Source organism: Alosa alosa, chromosome 3, assembly GCF_017589495.1.
Source record: "Alosa alosa isolate M-15738 ecotype Scorff River chromosome 3, AALO_Geno_1.1, whole genome shotgun sequence".
Classification (NCBI taxonomy): Eukaryota; Metazoa; Chordata; class Actinopteri; order Clupeiformes; family Clupeidae; genus Alosa; species Alosa alosa.
The window spans coordinates 20,277,752-20,305,056 of NC_063191.1; the positions used below are offsets into that span (position 1 = coordinate 20,277,752).

Consider the following 27,305-nt stretch of genomic DNA (forward strand, 5'->3'; position numbering starts at 1 on the left):
TTGGAACCATAGTGAGGTTAGGTGCTTTAGTGAATCATTTAGCAAACACTGGTTATCCAGCCTATTTTATACAGATAATCTGAGATCTCCAGATGATTGTTTGATTAGCAGCATGTCCTATATTGAAATGTCAGTTGTGTAATTGTATCTTGCATATTGTAACGTGCATGGTCTCTTGCATTGTTAGCCAGACAGATTACATTACACATTGTATCATTCTTCTTTTTCTTGTCATTGTGAATGTTTTTTCCCCTTGTGTAATGTGTTTTATGTGATGCAAAGGAAGAGAACAAAGAGATAGTGCTTAAATTACTTCTTACTTTAATAATACTGGTTAAGCACAAAAAGAAATATCATTATATGCAATGAATTCATAATAAATGCATTGTAGACTTTGGCATAAATGCCAAAAAATATGTTAGATGTGAACATGTGATGTGATGTGAATGTGTTTAGTGTTTTGTTTGTGTTCAGTCTGTTTACTATGAGAAAATAATCCTCAATACCACTTCAGTGTGTCGGTTTTAAATTAAGAACAGCTGGTTCCCTGGTTTTGTTGGATAAAATAAGTCTACCAGAGAACCCACAAGGACATTAAACTTATTGGACGTTGGCAATACTTCAGATCATGTACTTGAAATAATCTGGATGGATTTATCTGGATGATTTTTTTTTTTTTAGAAACTCTATCATAGAATTTATAATTTTACATATTAGACAAAATATACACAAGGCAAGGATAAATCATAACAGTTCACAATGGGTGGGCCGGATCAACCCATGTCTTTATGTATGGCTTTTGCAATTGATCATTAAAAAGACGAGTGTTCCTTTCAAGTGAGCGAGTCAGTGAGCAGACAGTGGACACGGCAGTGGAATGATGTGTCAGTGCGCTGATGCTTTGGTTGGTGACGCAGGGGAGGATGGGATGCTACTCCTTGACACATCAGCAGCACGGCCAGGTCATGACCAGGACTCCTTAGTCCTCTTGTTCTGCTTCCCACTGAGGCTTCCCAATTTAAGGTGAACTGCATACTTTAGGGGCCAACTGACATCTCATAATGTCACTAACAACACTAGCAACAGTCGAGAGGACACCAAACCGCAATCAAGTCCACTTTTATGTCTTTCAAAATGCATAGCACCCGTATACATCATCCTGTTACCACTAGTTGTACTGGAGGGATCCATGAGGTTTTCTCTCTCTGGTGTAGAGCCTGACTTGGACCAGCTGCAGCAGGGGGCTTTCAGTTCCTCATCAGCGTGGTTCCTGTGATTGCGTCTACTCTGTTTCATAACGTGTGTGGCCAGCATGAGACTTCATGATTTCTTCCCATTAGCTGAAACACTCCTCTTTGTCTCTCTTCGGCAGCAGCAAGCGGGGCCGTGGCACGTCCAGTGGCCCTGCGTCAGGGTTTGGCAGCTCCCGATGAGGCAGCACATACATGGGGATACTTCCTCCTGCAGGGACGTCCACTTGGCATGCTGCTGATGGCGTTAGCATGAATCACCTGCCACTGGGAGAAGAATCCCTTCAATACTTGCCTGCAGACATTTGGGACGGGGCCATCCAACCCTCTTCTCTACCTGTTCTTGCTTTTGGTTTCCCCAAAGTAACACTCCCTGAGCCAGTCGTTCTGTTTTGTCCTGTGTGTCCAACCTGATAAAGGCCCCAGTGGCCGCCTGTGCCAGGGGACGAGGGGAGAGGAAAGAGGCTTGACGGAAAACATCAAATGGGAAATTTAGTTTCAGAGCCTCCACACTCTCCTGCTTTGGCACTTTTTTTGACAGTGTGCGGTTGTGAGACAGTGGTGGCATGGGACTAGAGTAGACATAGTGGAGCCAGACGACTTGGTCTCCTCTTCTGGCTCCCTACAGCTCTGAACACGCTACACTGGAGTGGCAGAGAGAAAGAGAATGGTTAAGGACCCAGAAATGATTGTAGATTATGTCAAGGTGCCATATTAATTAACACTCTTATAGTGTTGGGCTACCCATTAATCACTGGTCTGACCTAGATATTGTAGGATTTCTTACTGATTTATCAGTTAAAAACTAACATGTTCCTCTTTTTACATGAAAAAGAATGTCTAAGATTTCTAAGATTTAGGCTTCAATTGACAAAATATGACATGGGAAAACACTTGGTCTTTTACCTTTTCAAGACACTAATGTGTACTCATAGTTTTCTGATTTTGTGGCATTCTATCTTGTTAAATGCTTTTACAGTATTTGCCACCATGTCTTGTATCTTTTCACGGCTTCTATTGTACAGTATATGGGTGTATACACCATGCATCACATATAGAGAGAGTGCTTTTTAGGTGTACCTGTGGTTTCCCTTATCTTGGGCATGCGATGGCAACCATCTCGAATGGTTCCAAATGCTGGCTCAGTGCCAGGTTGTGCATGGACCTTGCGGACCAAGGACGGGTCCATGTTGGGATGCGGGGGCTTGGCGTAGGCCTTCTCCTCCGGACCCCCATAGCCCAGGCCCTTGAGAGAGGACTCGGACAGCAGGTGTGCGCCGTCCCCGGTGCAGAGCGGCGAGTCCATGGGCGTGACGCAGCTGCTGCTCCCCGTGCTGCAGCCCGCGTCGATGGACGAGCACTGCGAGCTCTGCAGCGAGTGGATGCCCTCGCTCTGGAGCGACGACATGCGCTTGCTCAGGTGGTACTCGTACAAGCGTGTGGCGTCGGGCTCTGCTGGCCCAGCCTGGCCCAGCTGCTGCTGCTGGTTAGCAGGGAGTGTGTTTGGCTGCTCTGTGGAGTAGTGCTCTTTTGCCGGAGACCGCGTGTATTTGCAGAGTCCGGCAGAACCGTTTTCGTCGAGTCTCTCTCCCTTGGCCATAGCTTTGTCAGCATGAGCCATGGGCAACGCATTGCAGTCGTGAGTGTATTCTGGAGGCGTTCGCCCAGCTGTTTTATTTTCAGCCATCTGTTGCCATCTTTGGGTCTTCTCATGAAATGGAAGCGACATTCTCTCCATTTCAAACTGGTGTGAATCACGTGCATTAAAACTGTTGTATTTTCCTACTAGGTGCGGGTCCTCTCCGTTTGGATCGGGCATTTTCATCTGTCTCAGGTCATCTGTGCCCTCGTCAGGCAAACTGCCCTCCACCTCGTTTGGCTTCCTTTGTCTCTGGGAGCCGGGCATCACTGTGTCCATGTGAATTTTGCTGAAGTAGTCTGTGAGAGATTTGGTCTCCATGGTTTCTGGCTCCATCTCAATGGCATCTGAGTGGGGGATCTGCGAGGAAGGCACAGCCGTGGATTGGTGGTCCTCTTCCTGAGGTTTGGGAGGGCTGCACTTTGCCGACACTATGCCCTCGCCCTCACACACGCTCCTGCGGAAGTCTGTCTTCTCCTCGGCCAGTGTCTGGTAGCCCTCAGCGGTAGCAACAAACATTCGCAAGGAGTTCTCTGAGTGTTTTTGAGCTGCGGCCAGCTCCGAGTTCTCCGTCATTTCGGAGGAATTTGTTTCATTTCCGGAATCAGAAGACGACTCGGGACTAAAAGCCCTTGATATTTCTACACCTGTGTGTCACAGAAAGACAAACATTTTATTAATAACAACTTATGAGGCACCTCACAGATATTTGAAAAGAGTTTATTTGTACAAAATGATTGAGGATTATGAATTGAAATGCAATAAATGTCCTGATACATAAATCATAAAGCAAACAGAAGAAATGAATGAAAAGAAATGACAACTCACATTGAAAAATGAGTCACAATTGTGAATAAACAAACAATGCTCACACAAAATCAAAATGAAGGAAAATGGGATCGTATTCAACAGAGAAAGAGAGCAAGAGAGGCATATAAACAAACACAAAAAGAATGGATGGCTGGAACGTGGATGTGCCGTCAATGAATGAATGTTACAATAGTGTAAGAACCTGAACTATTGTCCGACTGAGGGTGTGACTGCTCCTCAGACGCTGCAAGAGCCTCTAGCGCCTGCAGGGTGGAGACCACAGCATCGTCCAGGCCCTCCTCTGACTCCCCCTCACTCTGTGTGGGGATGGCATCGATCAGGGACACGGGAATGTCATTGCGCCGGACGTGACCGGACTGTCTGCCGGCGGCCGGCAGGCCGTGGTGCTCGTCCTCGTCGGAGCTGTCCCTGAAGCCGGGCGGCGGCGCGGCGATGGCCAGGTTGAGAGACTGCAGGAGCACGTCGGTGTCCTCCTCGTCGTTGCCCTCGGGGGGTGGCGGCAGCGAGGTCAGGTCGATGATGTCGTCGCTGGACTCGGAGAGTGAGAGGAAGGTGGGCTGCTTGTCCCGCAAGTCTCCCATCACCACCATGTCCTCCTCGCAGCTGATCTCGTCCTCGTCCTCGGCGTCATCCGTCGTCTCCGCGTAGCAGATGTCGTGCAGCAGGGGCTCCTCGATGCCCTCGGTGTTGCCGAAGATCTTGGCGTCGCTGTAGACCGGGTGCGCCGGGTACTGGAAGCTGTCCCCGTCCAGCACAGGGTCCAGGGTCTTGTAGTCGTCCACGTGCTGCATGTACAAGTGCCTGTGCTTGTCCAACACCTCGTGGCTGTCGTCCATCAAGCGCTGGTAGCCAAGGTTCTGCGGGTTCACGCGGTCCAGAGGAGGGTCTCCGAAGATGAAGGACACCTTGGCGCTGCGGGGGGAGTCGTGGGGTTTGGCCCGAGGCACACACAGGTAAGGCTGGGCGTGTGTGCCTCGGCTGACCTGCTCTGACCTGTCCCCCATGAGGCCAGTGTGCTGGGGATGCTGCACCTCTGTGATGTAGAGGGGAGCGCCGTCGCCGTCCCGCCGGCCATAGTCTGAGTAGTTGGGCTCTTTGTTGGGCAGTTCTCTTGTGTACGCCTGGTGATTGTGCTCCTCATAGGCTCCACAGGGGGCGCTGTAGTTCCACTCTATGGCTTGATAGGTGTGCTTCCCCCTTGAGTCATGTCCTGATAAGGAAACACAACAAGCAGATTTGAGGTTTGGCTTACACATTAATCAGATTTGGACCAGTTTTGAGGCAGTTTGAGGTGACCATCTATTTTCAGCCTGACTCCACTTCTCAGAAATTGTAGTAAAACATGTGATGTCCCAATAACTCATGTGAATGAAATGTATGTATTGGCTGTGCTAAAAATATTTTGTGTCACATTATGTTAATGTATTAGACCCAGCATTTACCTCCTGTGTTGCTGTTTGCCATATTGAAGATGGACCTGCGAGAATCCACCAATAACCTGTAATAGCCAGCGGTCAAGCATGCCAGATTCATGGCGTCAGTGGACTCCATTAACAGAGTGATGGGCTGTGAAGAAAAAATATCATAATGAAACAGCAGTTGCTAACATCAGCTAAACAACACTGGCATGTAATGCATAGCATACACCATTGAAAAGGCAAGGGAACACTAGAAAGATTTAGAGCCACAGCAGCCATCTCACCTTTACATCTAAGACATGCAGCTCCACTCGGACATTCTTCTCATCCTCGGTGTACATCTCAATGCGGTTGACATGGCTGAAGTCTGCCAGGAGGGCCACCAGGTTGGTCTTTGTGTTAATGACGTGACTGATGCCATATCTTGGCCCTACCAGTAGAGTCACCTCAGTGTGCTTCTCACCTTGCTAGCAGTATTACAGAAGAGATTAGACTTATTTTCTGTGTCATTACATCTTTGTCATTCATCATTATCATTATGAGATTCAGTATAATAAATGTAAGTAGCTGTTAATTTACCAGCAAAGTGGATTTGAAAACACGGCCACCATACAGTCGCAATTCACTGAGATATTTCAGGTAGTAAACCTTTGCCTGCAAGGCAGTCAGCTGCAAAACAACATTGAGTTAATTCCACTGAGATGGTAGAACATGTTTTATTTTTCATAACCACCAGGGGTCAGCATTTGGCCATATGCTTTGTCACGTTTGGCTGACTAATGCCACTGGGCAGCTTCATTGCCAAAAACAGAAATACGGCATTAATCTAAAACCAGTTTACCACTGCTGGCTGGCAAATGATGATCGGTCCAGTTTTTCTATTCTAATCATCATTTCCTAAGCGCATTTTGTTACTTTTCAGGCCTTCAGGCTAATGCACTGGGGAATTATCCTGATTTAATAACACATGATCTTATTTACATGCCGTTATCATAGAGAATAGCAAGACAGTTTACAATTTATATGTTTACCAGTTAGACAAACAGCTGTTTTGTATATTCACAAGTGGTTATCGAAATCCAGAATTGAGTTAGCTGTTATTTATGCACAATTTCTCCCTGGTTTCCCAATCTGTCTACCAAAGGGAGATGGCTCACAAAAGGACTGAGCACTGAGCATGAATGAGGGAGGAAGAGAGAGGAGAGGAGGAAAAGGGGAGAGAGAGTACCTTTTTGCCAGGGGGCACCAGGTTCTGGTTTGTTTTAAGAATGTGTGTAAGGGCTTTTTTGATGTTCTTCTCTTTCATGCTGGACAGTACTGCCGGGGGCAGGAAGAGAGCCAAGCCCCACTCCTTCCTGTGAAGCGCGAAAAAAAAGCAAAAGTGATTTCTGATTCAAAATGCCGGCTTTTAACCATGGATCCCTCATCCATAAACATGTGGCGTCTCTATTTTGCTGAACACATTGACTGGATTATCCTGTGCATTTGCAGTATAGCACATAGATAAATACTTGGCAATGGAGAATGGCAGCAAATAGAATCTAGATAATCCCTCGCAGATAATCTGCATTGAGAGCTGTCAGAGTTTTTGTTTTTGTGAAGGGGGGAAAGGATGCGTGGTAGGGTATATTTTTACCCCACTCAGGGTTAAACTCACTCAATGTACTTGAGGGAGACCTTCTGGGTCTGTTTGGTGTTGACAGTCAGGATGTACATCTGCAGGGCGGCCAGGCGGAGGGCGGTGTCATATTTCAGTTCCGAGCCGAAGCGCTCCAGAATCACATCATTACAGCTCTGGAGCGTGGGGAGGGGAGGGGAGGGGAGAGAGAGGGGGCAGGTGCAGATGAAGTCACACAGGCACTCATGCCCCAGCACTCCTCAATGCCCACACTCTGCTACCTTCAATTTGCAAGGGCAGTGGTCAGTGGTGACGACTGGGGTAATGACCTCCATATGGCACACAATTGTGTTGAAAACAGAATTATTGATCTTGTGTAGCCTGAGGGTATTTGTTTTATTTGTTTGTATGGGGCAAAGGCTATTTCCTTTGTCTGTGAGTGAAGAGACTGACCTGGACGTAGAGGTATTCGAATGCCACCGCATCTCTTCGGAGCAGGTCGACGGGATCCTTTGGAACAAAGCTGAGGCGGAAAAAGCATTTCATCTTGTGTGCCCCTGGCCTCTGTGTCACCTAGGTGGACAACAACATGGGGATTAATCATGGCAATGACATCCAGCACATGAATGGCTGCTGCACTTCCACTAAATCTACTGACTACTACTCACCAAGACATGTAATCTGCTGCAGAGCACCAATCATTAAATATATATATATAAATACTTCTCACGTGGAAACTCTAAAGTGATTGGAAATTCTAATTTGAACATGATGGCTCTGTAACTGGGTGCATTTTCATCACGCAGGTCCTATTCAGGCATGAGGCCTGTAATGTGAGGGCGCTGGCCAGGTGGGGTAGGAGAGCACGCGCGCGCCGCTTTGGCTCTGTCTCTAATGGAGCTAGCCGTGCTCACCTGAGTTAGCATTTCCTGCTCATGCAGGAGGGTGAGCTTGCTGCAGGAGCCCTCTGCCCTCTGCTCCAGCACTAGAGAGAAATGCTCAATGCTCTTAATGGACAGCTTCTCCTGCAGGGTCATGATGACGTCCTGCCAGACACACACACACACACACACACACACACACACACACATGCATTATTAACAGGAGCACAAAGGAAGACCGAGCAGTAAACAAGAGAGAAAGACAAAATAACATGGGGCTCAGTGATGCTGTGGATTGACACAGAGCCATGTTTTTACTTCTATGTGCCGTGCAATTTTTTCATATCTCCAGGTGATTCTTTTTGTTGTTGTTGTTGTCTTTTTGTTTTGTTGTGTTTGTTATTATATACATTTTCCAAAAGGTTTGTTATTTAATATATTTTAGACAGAGAAATATAGTTTCCAAGCTGTGTTTTTTCTCATCTTAACTTCAGCTCTTAAAGCAAACGCCCATTGAAGGTATCACTGCAGCTCATGGAATTCATCTAACATTCTGGACATACATGTCCATGTCTGTGACAGTGAGTAGACTGATTACTGACACACTGATTATTTCTGATTTAAACAGAAAACATATCCCTCTTGTATGTAGGGACAGTACCTTAATAGAGGTGTTGCTGTCAAATTTGAATGATTTCGTCTGTCCATTTTCAAGGTACACTTTCAGAACGTTTGGCATAAAGAGAAGAGAGTTATCCTTCACTGATTCCTGAAATGACACGAGGATACAACAACATTACCCATATATTTCACAGTAAAATGCTAAAGGAAGGCCACTGAAGTTCTGCTGACAAAATGCATTCACAATTTACTTAATATCTGAAATATTACAAGGCTTCAAATGAACAGCAAGAGTGCCATAATTAATACATTTTATTATTTCCGTTGTTAAAATAAGTAAATTCCCCTCAATTTCATGCACATGAATGAATAGTGATGATTCAAAGAGGTCATTCATTACTTACTGGGACCTGGCCATTTATAATGACCTCCTCTGCGAAGCGGACTTTCACCGGGTTGGACTTCAACTTGGCTTTTTTGGCTGCACTGATGAACGCAGACTTGGGTGACTGAAAAGGGCACAGAGAGTCATCCTCACATGTGTCCAGCCTTTGCCAAAATCCTAACCTTTCCTTTGTGTGGTCACTACATCAGTCACAGCCTGTAAAATCCCAACCTTTCCTTTGTGTGGTCACTACATCAGTCACGGCCTGTAAAATCCCAACTCTTCCTTATTGTAACATTAATGAGATCTGAATACTTTCTGTGTCTTAGCACAATGGTAGTCCTGCTGGTAACCACCGCTGTCACGCTGTGGCACAGAGAGAGGAGCGCTCACAGTTTACATTATAAAAGCTCTTATTCTTGTTCTTTTGCCATCCAGTGGGATGATCAAGCTCCTCTCCTCTCTAAAGGGAGCGTTTCTTATCTTCTGTTCTTCTGATGCATCATTTAAACAGAGGAGTTCAAAAGAAAAAAAAAGATTCACAGCAGCCAGAGCAAAGATTATTCATCACTAACATAAGACGTTTCTGTTGATCTCTGATCAAATGTATGGCCAAGCACTAAGGAGTTTTCAAAATGGACAAACACCGTATAATTATAACTTATAATTATAATAAAACTAAGAACTGTTGGCATTCAATGGCCCCATATTTCAAAGTGTAAATATTATTTTGAGCTTTGTCCATTTACACCATCCCTCCAGCCCAGTCTAACCCATCATGTGTGTCTTGTCCACAGTGGTGGTGTCCTCTGATGTGAATACTGAGGAGGGAGGTTCAGCCAAGGTCTCTTTACTTCCTTAACTCACTCTTTACCCCACAAGTGTGTGTTTGGAGGGAGCTCCCAGTGTTTGGATTAAAGACCTTTGAAGTCAGCCAAGTGTGAAACGCTTCAGCATCCTAACAGCCGGAAACTATTTGCACCCCCAATTAGTGAGCTGAAAAGTTTTCTTTTTTTCTACTGTCACTATTTCAGTGAGGGAGACAGTGCAGGGGACATCACAAAAGAAAGGCACCGTTGCATCATCCAATGGCCCTTGATTAGAAATGGGAGTGAAATGGATGGAGGTACTTACTGGGTATGGCTGCACCACAGTCAGCACGATAGACTCTTTGCAGCTTCTGCAGGAGGGAACACACGTGAGAAGGGAATACAGATCCCAACATCCTCTGAATAAAAGATGGCACATTACCACCATTTCTACATACGGTTAAGGTGGTTCTATCTTTACATAACAGATGCTATTAAAAAGTGATGTTAGGTTATGAAAAATGCATGAATGCTTCTTGTTTTTACCAACACGAGTTACTGTATACAGTATATGGGTCTGAGTTACAATGTAAGAAGCATTCCACTATATGTTGTCAATAGAGATTTGTGTAATATATTACATTACAATATACATTAATATATAATATTTATTTCACAACTCACAAAAACTTCTTAAAAACAGACTTTTTCATAAAATATTTCAGATTAATGGTTGTGTTTCTCCAGAGGACCGATCAACTTATGCATAACAATTTCCCATAAAAGTCCTGCTGCAGAACACTGTACATGTTGGTGAGAGAACAGAAGTAGTGAGAGGTCATCACTCCTGGGAACAGCCACTTTAAACCAACAGCATCCTGCTGTCATGGCTGAATGCACTCAGGGTCGAGGCAGTCGTGACAGACTGCCATCAGTGTCTGCCGCAGGTCACCTGAGGACTCTACTGTCACAGGCACAGGTGCGTATCAATCATTGATCCTCTGCTAACTTTAACCGATGAAATGGCAGGAGGGAAAATGACATTCTCTGTTTGGAGTGGAGGTAGCTAGAGTGCCAGCTGCTGGCTGTTAGGATGGCCCTGACAGCAGGGTCACTTCATGCACTCCACAGTGGATGAATGGGAGCTGGATGTTACCTGACCAGGTCGATGACCCTCTCTCTGGGTGCTGCACTGACGGCCTCATCGTTTATCATGACGATTTCGTCCCCGGGGATGAGCTTGCCCTCTGAAGGACCCCCTGCACAGGAAGCACAGTTGAGAGTGTGTCGCGTGTGTTGTGAAAGCCCTCATGTATACTAGATTGAAATCACAAACCATTTTAAATTCATGAATGCGAAATGCACTCACTGAATGAAGTGTATTTTAGCAGAGGATCTACCATATTAAAGAATATTTAGGTATTGGTATTCTGAGTTTGTTCTGGCAATTACAAAAGAACACCATCTCTGGTCATTTGAGTAAATGCTTGCCACTTTTGATAATACCCCAATTCAGTGGCATTTTCACATCACTTTCACAAGAACGGTGCACTTAAGATACATCACTGTAAACTGCTGCACGCTTTGCATGAACTAAAACTTATAGTTCCTTCATGTCAAGGAAAGCATAACAAATATCCTAGCATACAATACTTCAGATATATCACACCATACAAGGCCTTCATATTAGTACATCAAGCATGTCAGCATATAGTCCTCGAGCTGTACGGGTCATGTTACCTGGGGTGACAGAGCGGACTACTACAGGCTTCTCACTTCCTGCCACAAAGCCAAATCCCAGCACAGGGTCCCGTCTCATCTCCACCTTCCGCGGGGCTGGAGGAGCGACTTTCTCCCCGTCCAGACGGACCTCCTCCAGTGAACTGCTCTGGGAAACGTGACTGCAAGGGAGGAGGGGACAGCCACACTCCTTGTTTGTTGGACGCACAAATATACATGTACTGTATGACCCCAAGGACCCCAGAAAACAGACAAATTGGCAAATGACCATTAACATTTGTATATTTTTTTCCATCAGAGATTGAGCTACGGTCATTTCTTTCAGAAAGCCAACCTAATTCGTCTTCAGCCTTGAATTAAATCACTATCATGTATACTGCCTTCTTCAGTTATTATAGAAATATTTTGCTGCCATAAGCCTGGACAGCATGGTGACCTGACACTAGTTAATTGTTGCCTGTTACAGTATTTCCTCCACCAGGGCTTTTCAGCGTGGACCACAGAAGAGCTCTGTGGTCGATATGCTATACCAGTGTTCCATTCCTGCTTCCTCTGCTTGCCTTCCAGTGTCTCTATGGTTCTTTATGCTCATTTCTACAGCGGCGCTCCGCGTGCGTCTCCCCACGATGCTCACATTGTTGGCTAATTAAAGCCGTGGGCAGGGTAGGCAGTGTGCAATTCACCATCACTTCTGACACATGCTCTCCTCCATGGTAAAGAGCTGCAATTAATCTTTCAAGGCATTCTGGGAGAACAAGGGTTAGTGCAGACAACGGGTGAAGTTAAAGTTACCATACAAACATCTGTGTCGCATTACAGTGTTAGGAAGGTGTTTCCATCAAAACATAGGGTCACTGTTCTTATTTTAATTAGACACACAGTGAGTTGTTGCACGTTGTGCATCTCTATTGACACTACAAGTCACAACACTTGTTTTGGAAATGGAACCCTTTACTATGTCTGTCACGTAATATCCTGCTTAAAGTTTTCTGTAATAGTTGTGACAAGCACACCAGATTGCGTGCGATGGAAAGCATATGGACCTCTGCATCCAGGAAGTGTGCTGTCTTCTCCCTAGCCATGGCCACCTGCTAAACATGGCCAGCCTCCCAATGTGATGACAGCCATGGAGCTAATGGCCCCTAATCATCACCATTAGCTGGTAATGAATCCCCATTTTAAGCGGGGTTCTCTCCTTTCAGACTGCATTTTGTCAGTAAGACATTTCGCTCTCGGAATCTAATCAGCAGCCATTGTTAATTCATGTGGCACGTGCCACAAAAATCTCTTTCAAATTCAACTTTACATTACAAAGGTGTACAAGAGATAAACTTAGGATCATTCATTGTTAGACGAAGTGCAGATGAGTGAATTGTTATCTGTTACTCAAGCCTCAAACCGTCCCATCTGTAGCATCTGCCGTTTTCTCATTGATTTGGCCGATCACATGACACGTCCCCATATCAATCAATATGTGGGCCAATAATCACCCTATAGCTCCCTTTTCATATCACATCAATCTAATCTGACGCTTCACTGCATTCTGCCTGTGTTGGCGTCCATTGGGCTGATGGACACGAGCTCCTACTTCACTAGTGTGTGAGATGAGTTTGAGACGGCCAGTAGGTGCCGTGGGCACTGGGAGCCCGCTGAAGGGACGGGAGAGGAGCAGTCCAGGGGGAGGTCATTCTCCTCTCATGCAAGCGCTGTGGAGCTGATGAAGGATTAGATAACCATCATTTTCCATGTGCCCAGCAGGGATGACCGCCACGGCGCCATTACAGCTGTTGATTATTGTTATTCCATCTGGTCACAGAGTTCTTTCAATAAAAATATACAAATGCGAAAACTGTCTCTCAAGGGTAACTCTTTCTGATGTCGGGGCAGGACCTTTGTGGACATGCTTGTGTCTTCTCTTACCACAAAGGATCGGGTTTACCAGGCTACTGGGCAGTCCATTCTTGGTTAGTGTGCTTCTGTCCACATGATGCTCTACTCCAACACAAACATTTGCATAGTGGCATGCACCTCAAGGTATTTCCTGCATGTGTATGATAGAGAAATGAAGTGTCCTCAGAATGCCATCCAACCACCTCTTCTCAGCCACCCCTATCCTCTTCAGTCTCTGATTTCTGCCTGAGATTAAGCCCACTGTTTCATATACCATGAATGTCTCTGGGCTGACTTGCAGTCAAAAGCATGCATCTCAGGTGAGATAGCACCAGATTTGAATAATTCACTCTCCTTGAGCTGTTGAGCCTAAAGGCTTGGCAGGTGGAAGTGTGGGCTGCCTCCTGTGACACCCTCCGCCTCCCACAATTCATGCACTTTTGAGGCTTCCTTAACCACACTTTAACCTTGTCTTCACATCTGCATCCCACTATTTTAAAGCGTGGCAGTCTCTCTCTCTCTCTCTCTCTCTCTCTCTCTCACTCTCATACACACACACACAAATACTATCTCAATTCTGCAATTGTGCCAACATTTCACAGCAAATAAATAGAAGGCCCATCATCACACTAACACTACCAACATCACACTAACTGAAACTAAACGTGACTGTTCAGTACCTCAGCACTCCCTAGACACTCTAACTGTGTTATTGTAGCCAGCATTATATATGCAATGTCACGTAAGAGGTTTGTCATGTATTTCTGCCAAGGCCCTCCAATTCTTTATGGTCCAGCATAATAAAATATTGACACCAGAGTTTAAACATTAAAACTCAGAGTGGCAGCCCCTCATGCATTTTACACCAGGAGTATCGTCACTAGAATGGAGTGGCCTCACGTACAGCAGACACGCACAGGGTCCCTCAGTGTGAGCACGGCTCATATGGCCCTTTGTATACCAGTCAGCTTCTGTCTCTGCGCTCTGTGCATTTGTGAGATGTGGTGTTCAGTTCTTACGTAAGTGGTTGCTGTGGCTGCTGAGGCCACAACCCCTGTGCGGCGGAGTCCCACTTCCAACCCAATGCGAGCGATTCAAATGTAACCCTCTCCTCTCCTGCCACAGCCACTATCACCAAGGCAGAATGCTCAACTGCAGCAAGATTTGCCATAGCAACACAACAAAGCTTTGGATTCGGAGGCAGGGGTGGGAAAAAGCATGCCAGAGAATACAGCCACAAAAGATGCCTCTGTGCAGACAGTCATATTTTTAGAATCAGAGAAAATGAGCGCTACTCACACACAACTGCTGGGGGAAGAAAGCAAAGAGACGCAGCAGCTACAAAAGCCTCATCCTCCTACAGTGGCAGCATCCCTGCCCAAAGCAGCCTGAAGGCACACTTGTTACACTGGGATCCCTCATTAGCATCCAGTGGAAGTGCTGCACGGAAGGCAAGAAAAACACTTCCCTTTACCTGCAGCCCGATGCCCAGAGTGTCCAGTCTCTCTCTCTCCTAGAGCCGGACCGCTGTGACACAGCAGTACCTCCTCTTATCTCCCGAGCAGCATTCTTTAAGAACTCTCAGTGAGATCAAAGCACCTGCTCCCCAGTGCCCTCTCAGGGGGACGGGGTGGAGTGTTTTATATAGCAGCGCTCTCTGGCTATGCTATACCTCCCTGCTCCTCCTGGGAGATTTGGGCAGCGCGAGGGTGTGAGACGGAGCACAGGCTGCCTGCTCGCCACAGAGCGGAGTGAGCAGCAGCAGCAGCAGCAGTAGAAAGGGTGAGAGGGGAGGAGAGGGAGCATCAGTATGCTGGATGCACAGATGGAGAATTGGGGCTGATGGGTAGGGGAGCGAGAGCTGGGTAACGTGTCTGGGATAATCACGGGTTGGGATAAAAAGAGCCTCCCGAACATCTGCACGGGAGCCCATCCACAGCCTACTCACTTGATGAAGCAGTCTCTGCCCTCTCTACTGGACGCCATGTCCCAGCCATTGGGGGCTCCCTGAGAGGGACTCCAGCTGCCAGAGGGGGGTGGCCAGCCTGACGCCTTGGTCCTGTGGCTGCTGTGGGGAAAAACACAACACCACAACATCACATTCATCAGCAAACATCAACATCAGAAAGCTTGCATTCTGTCACAGCTACTGTTACAACTGCAGAGTTATGCAATAATCACAGAGCAGTTATATGGTTTGTGTGGATACAGCGTCATACAAGTAGTCTGCCATCAGAGTTTAATCACTGGGTACAGAGTGAATTAATTTTTCAATCTTGACACGCCACCATAATTGTTATGCTTCACTCTTGTGCTCTCAGTGCCATGAAATTGGTTGTTAGTAGATTCCCTAGAAGGCACTTTTAATTCAGATATTCTTTATTCAAGATGATGTCAAATGCAGTTTAAAGATATACAAAAATAACCATAGGCCTTAACCTCCCCTATCTAACAGAAGAATATTAATTTTGTGGTGAGCCTCCAGACATGACACACTTGTCTAGATAAAAGATTGATTCAGATTAATTAGGACTGACTGGTGCTCTTCTGGCTTTGATGAAGCCCTGTCCATTTCTTCAGTGTAGGTGTTAAAGTGCTTCTTTCAGAGCGGGCTGCCTATAATTGTGGGGCTCTGTCAGTGTGAATGGCCTCCTCATCATGTCTTGCTTAACCATCCCCACCTCTTCCTCAGCCCTTCCTCCTCCTTCTCTTGCCTTCTATTTTTAAAAGGGAGCCTTGTCACTTGAAAGGAATGCCTGCTATCTAACTAAGCTCTGAGCATCTATTATTCAAAGCAGATCTGATAGTTATGTATCCTCTGCTATAATGTCATGCTTATGTGTCCACTAGGGTCCATATGAGTACATATGTGATGCACACAGTTTGTGAGGTAAATGCCTGAGCTTCTCTGCACTTAGCCCAATGCTGATGTGACCCAGTTGCCTCCATTGGGCATTCATTACATTAGTCTCATTAAAACTTTAAAAAGAAAGACAAAAACAACAACAACAACAGTTTGTATACCAGAGATGCAGAGATAGTGACTGATTACATAGCTCAACAAGAAATGTGTGCATGAATTCTCACTGTGGGCAAAATTAACATGAGAGTTCAAGATCCTAGTTCATCCATTAGTCTGTCATTTGTCTATTGTAGTTGATGAGTAAGTTGGCAATAAAACAGTGTGTGACAGAGCTTTGTAAAATTTTGTAACAGACTTTTGTTAATGCCACAGACATGTAGTTTGTGAAATCAGTCATGATGTACAGAATGTATGTATTTCTGTGGAAACAGTATTGTTCTGAATAGACAAACAAGCGAGTGACTGAGGCAGACTGAAGATCTGTTAAGTATATGAGAGGAGCTCTGTACTCACAGTTTCAGTTGATGGGCCCTCAGAAAAGTGAAATGAATGCCCCAAACACTGCTCAAAGTCCATATTCCCACTCAGAGTAAAAACAGAACAGAGGCGCCTGTAGAATGTCGATCTTTGACGCGTTGTTACAGTATGTCTCTTTGGCCCCTGACGGTGGGTGTGCTGGTCTTGACTAAAGCCCAGAGGAGAGGGCCCGGAGACACAGCCTCACAGTGAAACTGAGCCTCCTCAGCAGCCATCAATAAATGATGCTGCCTCTGTCATGTGGGCCTGACTAACACACGGTGCACTGTTCATAGACAGCTGACCAAGAGTGCAGGCCATACACACTGTCATACTCCTCATCGTTTATGCTCGAAGGTGTCAATTGGACTGAAAATCATATTTGGGGATTCATTTCTATAAAAAATCAGTGTTTGTCTGTGTTTATGCTATGTGTAAGAGCCAGAACATTGCACAAGATTCAGTAAACAGAATGAATAAATAAAGCACACCACCTGCTAGAAGCTCCAATATTTCATTTTATGGATCAGGCTTGGATAATTGCTAATTCTACTACATCTAGTGACATCATAAATGTAGCATGCCAATTACAAACCATTAAAACCTATGATGTTGGATAAATGAGAAAGCCCATCAGCCATGCCTTGATAAAATAAACAGGAGTAAATTGGAGGCTTCTGCCTAATGCCACACTGGTCTCTGTTGCTATGGCAATAAAGGTCAGAGGAGTTGAAGTACTTTATCTGAGTGGAAATTACAGAGGGTCATCCTGTCTCATTCCTCATGGAGCATTGCTACATATTGACCTGCACATGTCACGATAATGTATTTCACCTTCACCAATAAATGAAAAGCAGATATATTTTTGTCAAAATATAGTCCTACATGCCTGAACTATATGGCAAGTACTGTAATTACGGGTAAAACTGAGGAAGTGTATGTGACCGATATTTGCTCAGGAGAGCATGAAAACCTCTCACTTCCCATTCCCCTCTCTTCTGCTGACCTCATTGAAAAGTGATCAATGTTTTATTTCCCCAAATATGTAATTACTTAAGCTTCCCTCAGTGGCCACTACAGAGACCACACAGTTGTCACATTCCAGCACATGAACACGATCCTCGGGGCTGAGTAAATAATTCACCCCACCAATCTCAAGAGGAGGTGAAATGAAACCCAGGCGGCCACCCTAGCTTAGCTCACTAGTTATCAGTCCACACAAGCCAGCCTGCTGGACAGCCATTTGTTGTCTTCCCACACAGCTTACTGAGGAACAGGGACATGCAAATCCCCACTCGCTTAATGAAACCTATTCCTCTGAAACATGCTTTATCGGTTCCATACTATAATAAAGCTTGGTCTTATATCAGTCATACAGAAATGAGGACTAGTCTGAGTCTGGTAGGAATGAAGACTGTGTTAGGATCTAGCCTGAGCACTTTGGATTTTTGAATACAGCTGTATTAAATTGTCATGCTTCTGTCACACTATGAGAGTGGTAACATGTCTGTCATAGTAGGCAGGCCACATTAGCATCCCTGTCATGAAAGGCAGACCACGTCTGGCTACCACTCGTGTCATGGAAGGCAGACCAACTATAGCTACTCTGAAACAGCCTTTTCAGCTAACAGCGATGTGTAGAATATGAATTGCTGATGATCATGTGGTATGTGATGATGATGATGAAGATGACAGAAGTACAAGAGAGGCGGAGAGCCCTGGTGACTCTGCCCACTCACATGTGCCCGTGCTCCGCGCCCATGACAGCGTTGGTGAGAAGACAGGTTGGTGGACAAGATTATGTAACAGAAAATCTTTATGAAAATTTAATATACAGAAACATGCTTAATGACCATCTCAGGAGATGGCCCCAGTCGACTAGAAAAGTACAGAAAGTGCTGGAGCATCGATGTGAAGCCACTCTCGACTTCATGCACCACAGAGCCTCTCAGCTTAGCAAAACAAACTCCTCTCCTTTCCTGGGTGTTTGGGGAAACTGTTCACTGTTTGCGCCCTGGAATTCCAACCTTCATTAAAAAGCTTCTGATGTCACATACAATCCCAGCATTCAGAACCAAATCTATCTCACACCACTATTAAATATGACTATGAGTAATGCCGCCATTCCGTCATTTTATGAATGTAAATATGTTTTCCTGTGACTCTTGACATACACTGCCATATCTCACAGCTGCGTATGGTGCGCTTCATGAAAGTAGAATAAAATGATGCTGTCTTGTCATTCTCACATTATCAAGAGGATATGCAGCCATAGGCCATGTGTATACAGTCTATTTGGAGCAGACAATGTGCCATATAGAGATGAGCTTCCGTGCCGTTTAGATTATTTTGTATAACAATAAACATACTGCTTACTTTGCATTCCTCTAAGAACACGCTACACAGCTAGTGGGGCTTTTTCAATCTTTTTTACCTTTTTACATTTTTAATGGGATACATATTCATTATGCATTCTGTGTCTCTGTCTTAGTGAGTGCTATGCAGTGGTAAAATGTGGATTATGCCGCGTGTTCCCCCTCAGACGTTCTCTTCTCCTACACGGACTCAGAGGGCCTGTTGCTGTCCGATCTCCGGCTGCTCCTCCTGTTCGCCTCAGCGCTGCCCACTACTCCCTGTCCTGTGCTGCCCATATGGACGTCAGATCCGCCACCCATCTTGTCAGAGCTGTCCCACCTCCAGCAGCCCTGGTGAGCGATGCGCCGCGGCGTCAGAGCCTCATCAAACCCCCATCTCAGCACTCCACGGCACCACAGCAGTTCCGGGAAATAACTGGGCACTGCACCAATTATAACGCAATAACACCCACCAACACTGCCATCAATACACCTCACAGCACCGGTCACACACAGCTAATAAAACTGGCCCACCAGCGACACCACAGTACTGCTTGTGTGTGTACACTATGTTCAGTTTGAATCCAAATGACCACAGAGTACGCACGTAATTACATCTGCTTCTGTCAGGTTAATTTGGGTTTAAAACATCACACACACACACAGAAAGAGAGAGAGAGGGAGAGAGAGAGAAAGAGAGGGAGAGAGAGAGAGCTGTTTGTCTTATTTTAATTTCGTAGTCAATTCTCTCTACTCAGGAAAATCTGTCTTCCACCCACCTAAGACATTTGGTAAGGCACTCCATTAAAGAGCCTGTTCAGTCCCCCCGCATGCCTCCTCCTCATGCTAGCTGATTCCAAGCAGAACACTGCTCTATTGTTAAGCCCAATATACCTTGTATAGAGCACCACAAAGGCAGCAACAGCACACTGATTAATGTTACCCCTTCATTACATGATGTCCATAACTTGATGTCCATAATATGAAATAGGTCTAATGTGAGAGTTGATGTGGCGATGGCTATAACAGAGCTGAAGGACACATAAGTATTAGCTCTAATGGCCATGTTCATAGTTGGCATGGTTGTAAATGTACAGACAGCCACAATGGCTTTCAGTAACTACAGCACTTGTCCATTGACAAACCACTGAATGCCATAAACCCTCTTCTCCCTTTTGCCCTTATAACGTTAATAGCAAACATAAAACACCCTCTATTGTGTTACTGCCCTACAGGCAAGGGACCTGCTCCTCTGAATGCTTTTTCACCTTATTATACCACAGTATTTTTTCTGTGGCCTGGCTTTGAAAGATTGGGATGAATACTGGCCTGCAACCTTTCTTTTGCTCCTGCCACCTGGGGCTCCGGAGCATCCATTCTTCTCTGGACAATGTCTAACCCTGAGTGGCTTCTGCTTCAAAAGGAGACACACTTTTTATCTTAAAGTCTTCTTGTACCCTAATGAACAATTAGGTTAACAAAACTGCCTCTACCACAAAGGCAGGCTGTGAATATGAACTGAACACATCTACCATCCAATATACAGTAAGAATGGCAGAACTGTGTCAGAACCGCAGGCACATTAAGTTTCAAGTATCCAGTGAAAGAGTTTCTTGCTTATGAAGCATTTTAGTTTATACCTTCTGGTTTGTACCTTTCGTTTATAACCTTCTAGTTCTAAAAACATAATTTTCAGCTTGCATACTTTTCATTCAAAGCTTGTGTTACTTTATACATCCATTTCAGAGAAAGGACTCAGCCAAAGAGCTACACAGATTCATGAATTAAATATGCCCCTTCCATTTTTCTATGAAGTGCTTCTTTTTATACACATTTTCACAAACAAGATGCTGAAGTCTGCCTAACTTTAAGCAGGGTACATGTTGCATAGGGCAGCACTGCAGTATTTTAGATACCCAAAAATAATACAGAAAGATGTTACTCTCGTATAAGAGGCACGTTGGAATATTATGTGTTCTGTGTCATGAAGGCCATACAATATATACAGCAGTTTGTATCACAAGGACAATACTGGAATGAGAGCAACTATAAAAGGAAGGTTCCTGATGATCCAAAAGATAGCACAGTGAAGATAAAAGGATGTTCACCTGAAGGGTTTTAGCCAAACACAGGGGAAATGATAGCAGAGGACAGACAAAGAGGCTTTACATGCCCAGTATACAGTATGCCACACAGAGAAGACAGAAGCATGATTAAATTTAGTGCTCACAAATGCTCAGTGCAGTCATCCATTTGGAAAATGAGCAAATGCATGTGGGCTTGTTCTCATTAGTGTGTCCTTACTTGTGCTTCTGCAGGATGCTCCTGAAATATACAGCCTACATCATTTCATTCCCAGAGCTGCTCACAAACTGCCAATGTCAGACTAACATTTTAAGAGCTCAGCCTGTTCCCTGAATTTGTCTTTACTAGGACCATTGGCTTAAAAGCAAATGACAGATTCAACAGACTACAGGGCAACAGTGCATGTATTTGCTTCTCTATAGTGGGCAGCAGCCCCAGACCTCTTCTTGCAGATAACCCATAGCCTTAAACCACTCAACGCATTTCAGTGTATGAATGTGGTATTTTTGGAATACACCATCATATTCAGTAATATAGTAAGTGTTAATAGGGCACTTCCAATGGGAATAGAGTTGTAGATGACTCAGACCACAAGCGGAGTATTAAAATGATACCAGAGGGGATAAATATACATACTACAGTCTTTTCTCTTTTACAACTGTTCCACTGAATCACTGATTCAAAAAAGTAGCACAGTAAGAACCCATGCCACTAGGAGAAAAGTCTGGGGTCTGTGTTTGTCTTTGGTGTACTATGCCTTTCCTATGGGCATTACAACTCCATAGGCTGCTCTTCAGCCACTGCTCATTTGAATGGACCAGATGTCATCTCAGATTGATGTCATTTTAATCCAGTGTCATCATGATTTGTAAATAATGTTCAAAATATTCGGGTTAAAACCCACCCTATCCATATGGTGTTGGTGAGTGGTTGCTCTGGATAAACAATATTCTGATTTTAAATTGACCATAGCAAAATGTTGGCTTGGCATACAAATCAAATGAAGCATTCCCAAACCAATGCTTTTAGGGAATTGTTGACACAATATATTGAAAGCATATGTGCACAATTGTTTGTAATTCCTCTGCAAACAAGAGCTGGCAATAGTCCCAACATGCCTGAAATTAAACATCACATAATTCAATCTACTGATTTGAGTAATATGTATTATAAAACTGGAGGTGCATCAGATTTAGCACTGCTCCATGTTTTGTGCTTAAATCAAATATTTGTGACATCAGTGGCAACATGAGATAGCAAACATTCTAAAAGTGATGACTGTGCCTGTACCTTTCAACTGGATTGGAGTGAAAGGGTACACACACGCACACACACACACACACACACACACACACACACACACACACACACACACACACACACACACACACACACACACACACACACACACACACACACACACACAAATTGCATATTTTTCAAATCTACAGTCAGAACTCAGTAGCAGACCTGCTGACAATGAGCTGGTATGATCAGGGAATCAGTCCGTTAGGATTCATAACAGGGTTCAAATCAAGAAAGTCAGTCAACCCAATATGTGAAAGCGGTGCTCAGTAGGGTGCAATATTAAGCTTAATTGGAAATATTGTGCACAGATCATACCAAGAACTGTGAACTGATTCTGCACAATGTCAAGAACTTCTCTCTATGATCTTATGGCAATAACAAAGAACAAGTCGTTCTCTGTCTTTGTGAATGTTTAGATATGTTTCCTCTCTACCTCTTTCTGACATTTACTCACTCTGTTCTCACAGACATGTCATTGTGCCCATTGCCCTTATACTTTAATATTCAAAAAAATCATAATTTAATTTCTTAATTTCTCAAAGAAATGCAATATCTGCTAAAGCAGGCCACTGCAAATAATTTAAGACACAAAATTCATGTTCGTATTGGTTCTTCAAAAAATATCTAATGCAGATTTATCAAGTCAGACACATGTGTTCAAATCATCCTTCCGTGCTCTATCAACCTTTCGGTGTTCTGCAGTATTTCATATTTAAAATCTCAAAGGGGATTTAAGGATTCAAAATAAATAAAAATTGTACAGCAATAATATAGCCCACCAAACACATGTAAAGACAAAATGAGTTTTAGACAAATTATGATTACTAAGAGAACACATCATTAAGTTTTATGAGTACTTCCCCTTCCCCTTCCTCCTTGCCTTTCCCTCTCTCTCTCACTCCCTCTCTCTCTCTCTCTCTTTCTCTCTTTCTTCCTCTTGCCTACATGATCACATGTGACAGCACAAGGAATAAGTTATCATCTTCAACACTCAGCCTCTGCTTAGCTTTTTTTTCCACGAGCTGCTTGAAACGATTTCATGTAAATCCTCCTTGCTTCTCTAAGTCATGTCCCTGGATAATGGATGCACTGCCAGGAACACAAAAGGGCACGTTAGCACACAAGGCGATTCGCGGCATCAAGCCAACTCACCCCGACAGCTTTGGCATCTTCACAAAGCTGAACACATCCATACGTGCGGCAGGCTGTGGTCAGAGCGAAAAGGTCCAGAAATGTGCTTCACTCTGCCTCCATGGCGAGGTCTGCCGTCCACGCGGCGAGGATGAATAATTCAGAATAATGAAACAAAAACAGAGGAAGCAGAGGAGCTTTTCCAGGAGTGAGGTGGAGAGATTAGTCCTGTTGCCGGGGCTTGTGCACGGCTGAGTGATTGCCGTGTCCCCTCCGCATCGGTGCCACAGATTCACAACCCATTGAACAGGATCTGGCAGTGCAGGTTCCCAGGCTACATCCTTCAAAGCATGCCTCTGTCAGCTGGGCTAAGCCAACTCTATTTCATTTCCATCGCAGTGGAATGACGTGCGGAGGCTGTGCAGTAACAACAGCTTTTCAAACGGGAGTGTGAGCGAGAGAGCACAGGAGCAAGAGAGGGAGAGGGAGTGAGAGAGAGAGAGAGAGAGAGAGAGAGAGAGAGAGAGAGAGAGAGAGAGAGAGAGAGAGAGGGTGGAACAAATGAGAGGGAGGGGTGGAAGGGGCACGCAAATCACTGCTGATGGAGGCAGCCGGATTCCTTGATTCTCTCCCCTCCTCCTTTGCAAAGGGCAGTATCATCAGTTCCCCGGTGCTGTGAGTTTGGAGATTGAAAGGGGGGAAATGAGAGGGGGATCCAGAGGAACATGGGGGTTGTTGTTCTGTTAGACAGGAGGTGTGGCAAAGTGACAGAAGAAGGAGAGACCAGAGAGAGAGAGAGAGAGAGAGAGAGAGAGAGAGAGAAGAGAGAGAAGAGCAGACATAAGGGTGTGGGGATGAGATGAGGATGGGGCTGGCTCTGACGGCTGCTGTGGAGGAGAGGCTGGAGAGGCACTGGCTACAGGCGGAGGCTGAGGGAGTCCAGTCCCACTGTTTACACGTGTGGTCTTCTCCCATAAGAGCCCTGCATAAGAGCCCCTGCCTCAGGCCCCAGACAGCACACCATCAAACACACACACTGCACATCCTCACACCATCAAACACACACACCCAACACACCACACCATCAAACACACACACTGCACATCCTCACACCATCAAACACACACATTGCACATCCTCACACCATCAAACACACACATTGCACATCCTCACACCATCAAACACACACACTGCACATCCTCACACCATCAAACACACACATTGCACATCCTCACACCATCAAAACACACACTGCACATCCTCACACCATCAAAACACACACAGCACATCCTCATACCATCAAAACACACACTACCCTCCTCACACCATCAAAACACACACTGCACATCCTCACATCCCCACACACTTGACCAGCGGATGTGGCTCACCGGCTTCACTGTCCTGCAGGTGTCTCCGCTCCTGAGACCAGTCAGGCTGGCCAGGGTTACTGTAAGCTTGAACTCTGACCCCCATGGGGGGGGGGGGGGACAGAAAATGAGCGCAAGAGAGCCTGTGCAGATATGACCCGGTAAAGAGGGGTTGATGTGCAATTAATCAGCATCCTGGAGGTGCTACACACCAAAGGACATGGGAGACCTGCTGAGTCATTACTAGCACAGGGCTGAGAGTCAATATGAGCTCCCATGCACATACATCACCGTCCTTCTCCTCCCTCTGACCCGCTCAGGATTTGATTTGGTTTTATTTACTTCATCTGTTTATTTTCTTCCAGGAACGGGGTTGTTCTTAGAGCTAAATACTGCCTAGTCTGATTATAATCAAGTCAATACCCCCCTGCTGTGGGCATGCGGCGCTACAGTAGGACAGCAAATCTGAGCTTGAACTACTTTAGAAGTTGAAGCAATCTCCTTTGAGTAAAGAGATGTTAAGGCACATCTATATTGTATAATGTTTATTTTGCATGTTTTTTTTTTGCAAATAAATTTCCCATTATAAAAGGGTAGGCAACCAAATGAGGACACATCCTGTTGCTGTGAGGACACTGGCCTGTCCCTAAGTGATAAGCATGAGCAGACTCACAGGGAGGAGACTCTGTGCTCGTAGCTTTCCACATGATGGATTGTGGACCATCCTGTGCCTAATTGAGGAAGAATTGCCTTTCATTAATCACAGACCTCCGATGAGGTGCCTCTGTCATAAGAGCACCAAGCGCCAGGTTTGATCATAATACTCTGATCCACAGCAATAGTACAACGCTTCTGACCTCACAGTCTTCAAAGCAATAAATGAGGGAGCTTCCATTGGATATTTATCATCATATAAATAATAATTTCCAAATATCCGAATCTCATTCCCAGTGCATTTAAAATCTAATGGAAAAATAAATACAAAAGAAAAGATCCTTTCAAAACTCATTTTCTTCTATTCCTCATACTTCCAACTCTCCAACTTTCCCACTAACAGCATGACTCAGTGAACAATATGTCACACTTGAGTCATCTACAGACACGCTCTACTGTAATTAGTCACAGAATGGCATGCTCAGCTGTATGACCTTACCCCACTATAGGTAGGATCTTCCTATTCCCTGAGGGGTGGATACACACATGCACGTGTGTGTGTGTGTGTGTGTGTGTGTGTGTGTGTGTGTGTGTGTGTGTGTGTGTGTGTGTGTGTGTGTGTGTGTGTGCATGTCTGAAGATGTGCTTGGTTATCTGACCTTTCCCCTAAACATTTGTGTAGGATCCACTATCCCCCTAAAGGCTGACTGCAAACGTGATGTTGCGTGTGATGTTGTGCGTGTCTGTGTATGCAAGTATTAAGAATGTATCTTTCTTTGCATGTTTCCAATACGTTTGCAAAAACGACTTAGCATAATACCTGGTAGCATCATCTACATTCTAACAGAGCTCATTCCTAATGTGTTAAATAACATCTGAAAACTGTGAAATGAGGATAATGATTTATAACCACCTCTCCAGACATAAAGCCAGAATTCCATATTAAAATGCCAGTGCATGTTAGCATTACATGAATGACTCAAAGTGCCTTTGCTGGAGGTGAAGCGTGCACTGAGGAAACTTGTCATTTCCACTTCAGTCAGATGCGGGGACTCACAGTGTGTTCGATGTGCAACTACAACTGTGGCTGGGGTGGCCACAATCTAGACTCACAAGCAACCTCAGAGAGGCTGATGTCACTGAGCGGCATTGTGACGTCAAACGCTGAGCCGTTGTGTCTCTGCCTCACATTTTGGGGTAAATTAGGAATCTGTCCTGCCTGGAGAGACGCTGTGGAGCCCGCGCTGTAGAGCCGAGGCTCCTCAGTGGTGGAAATATTTCAGGGTGGAAAAAAACAGCCCGAGAGACTCAACAAAAACAGCAAGAGAGTCCAGAGCACAAAGTCCACATGACAAAGACTTCCGCGATATCGCGCTTGCTCGCTTGCGCTGGCCCCTCCGTTGGCCCCATGCGTCTTCCTCCAGGTCCACAGTGTCTGCACATGAGTCACCAAGGAGGTCTACTACCATGGGCTGCACTTGTTTATGCATGATACGGCATGATACGCTCCCACCTCTCCACATGCATTATGCAGGCACAGGCAGTTACGACATGCATGCACGTGTGCAGACATCAAAGAAAGTCTCAACGCTCACAACACTGAGAAGAATCCCAGACCTTGGCCAAAGGTAATGTGTTGGTTGTGTTTTGTGCCACTGCCAATGGAAATGTGAGTGGTGGCTGTCATTGTGTAAAGATTGTGTCCCGCCCTGTATTTAGGGCAGACAGGAGGGGGGAAAGACTGAGACTTGGACAGTTCCCTGTGACCCCTCACATGGCCATGTGGTACAACGACTCAGCCCATCTGGGAGTCCTGGACAGTCGGGGCCTTCAGGCCCAGGGCCAGCCGGGAGTGACAACATATATTAAGGTCAAGTCACAGCCGCGTCCACGTAGGCTGTGGTGCCTCCACTTGTCCAATCAGAGATTTGGCCCTCATCCTTTG

General features: G+C 45.2%; 1 protein-coding gene across 5 annotated transcripts in view; it reads right to left on the bottom strand.

Moving 5' to 3' along the window:
• Nucleotides 1-566: 566 nt before the first annotated feature.
• The window catches only part of frmpd4 (FERM and PDZ domain containing 4), a 28,579-nt gene continuing 1,840 nt past the window's right edge, over nt 567-27,305 (bottom strand). Inside the window, exons 1-17 of one of the 5 annotated variants that reach the window (XM_048239907.1) lie at nt 23,361-23,960; nt 15,031-15,147; nt 11,193-11,353; nt 10,609-10,711; nt 9,778-9,823; nt 8,663-8,767; nt 8,299-8,406; nt 7,671-7,802; nt 7,210-7,329; nt 6,796-6,932; nt 6,367-6,493; nt 5,718-5,807; nt 5,423-5,605; nt 5,163-5,286; nt 3,902-4,930; nt 2,331-3,536; nt 567-1,894 (exon numbers count right to left, since the gene is read on the bottom strand). In XM_048239907.1, coding sequence (XP_048095864.1) covers nt 1,890-1,894; nt 2,331-3,536; nt 3,902-4,930; nt 5,163-5,286; nt 5,423-5,605; nt 5,718-5,807; nt 6,367-6,493; nt 6,796-6,932; nt 7,210-7,329; nt 7,671-7,802; nt 8,299-8,406; nt 8,663-8,767; nt 9,778-9,823; nt 10,609-10,711; nt 11,193-11,353; nt 15,031-15,147; nt 23,361-23,401 — 3,834 coding nt within the window. In that variant the 5' untranslated portion in view covers nt 23,402-23,960 and the 3' untranslated portion in view covers nt 567-1,889. Of the gene's footprint in view, nt 1,895-2,330; nt 3,537-3,901; nt 4,931-5,162; nt 5,287-5,422; nt 5,606-5,717; nt 5,808-6,366; nt 6,494-6,795; nt 6,933-7,209; nt 7,330-7,670; nt 7,803-8,298; nt 8,407-8,662; nt 8,768-9,777; nt 9,824-10,608; nt 10,712-11,192; nt 11,354-14,381; nt 14,691-15,030; nt 15,151-16,458; nt 16,686-23,360; nt 23,961-27,305 lie in introns of those variants that run through there. The other 4 variants (XM_048239906.1, XM_048239908.1, XM_048239905.1 and 1 more) reach the window with 4 other exon arrangements.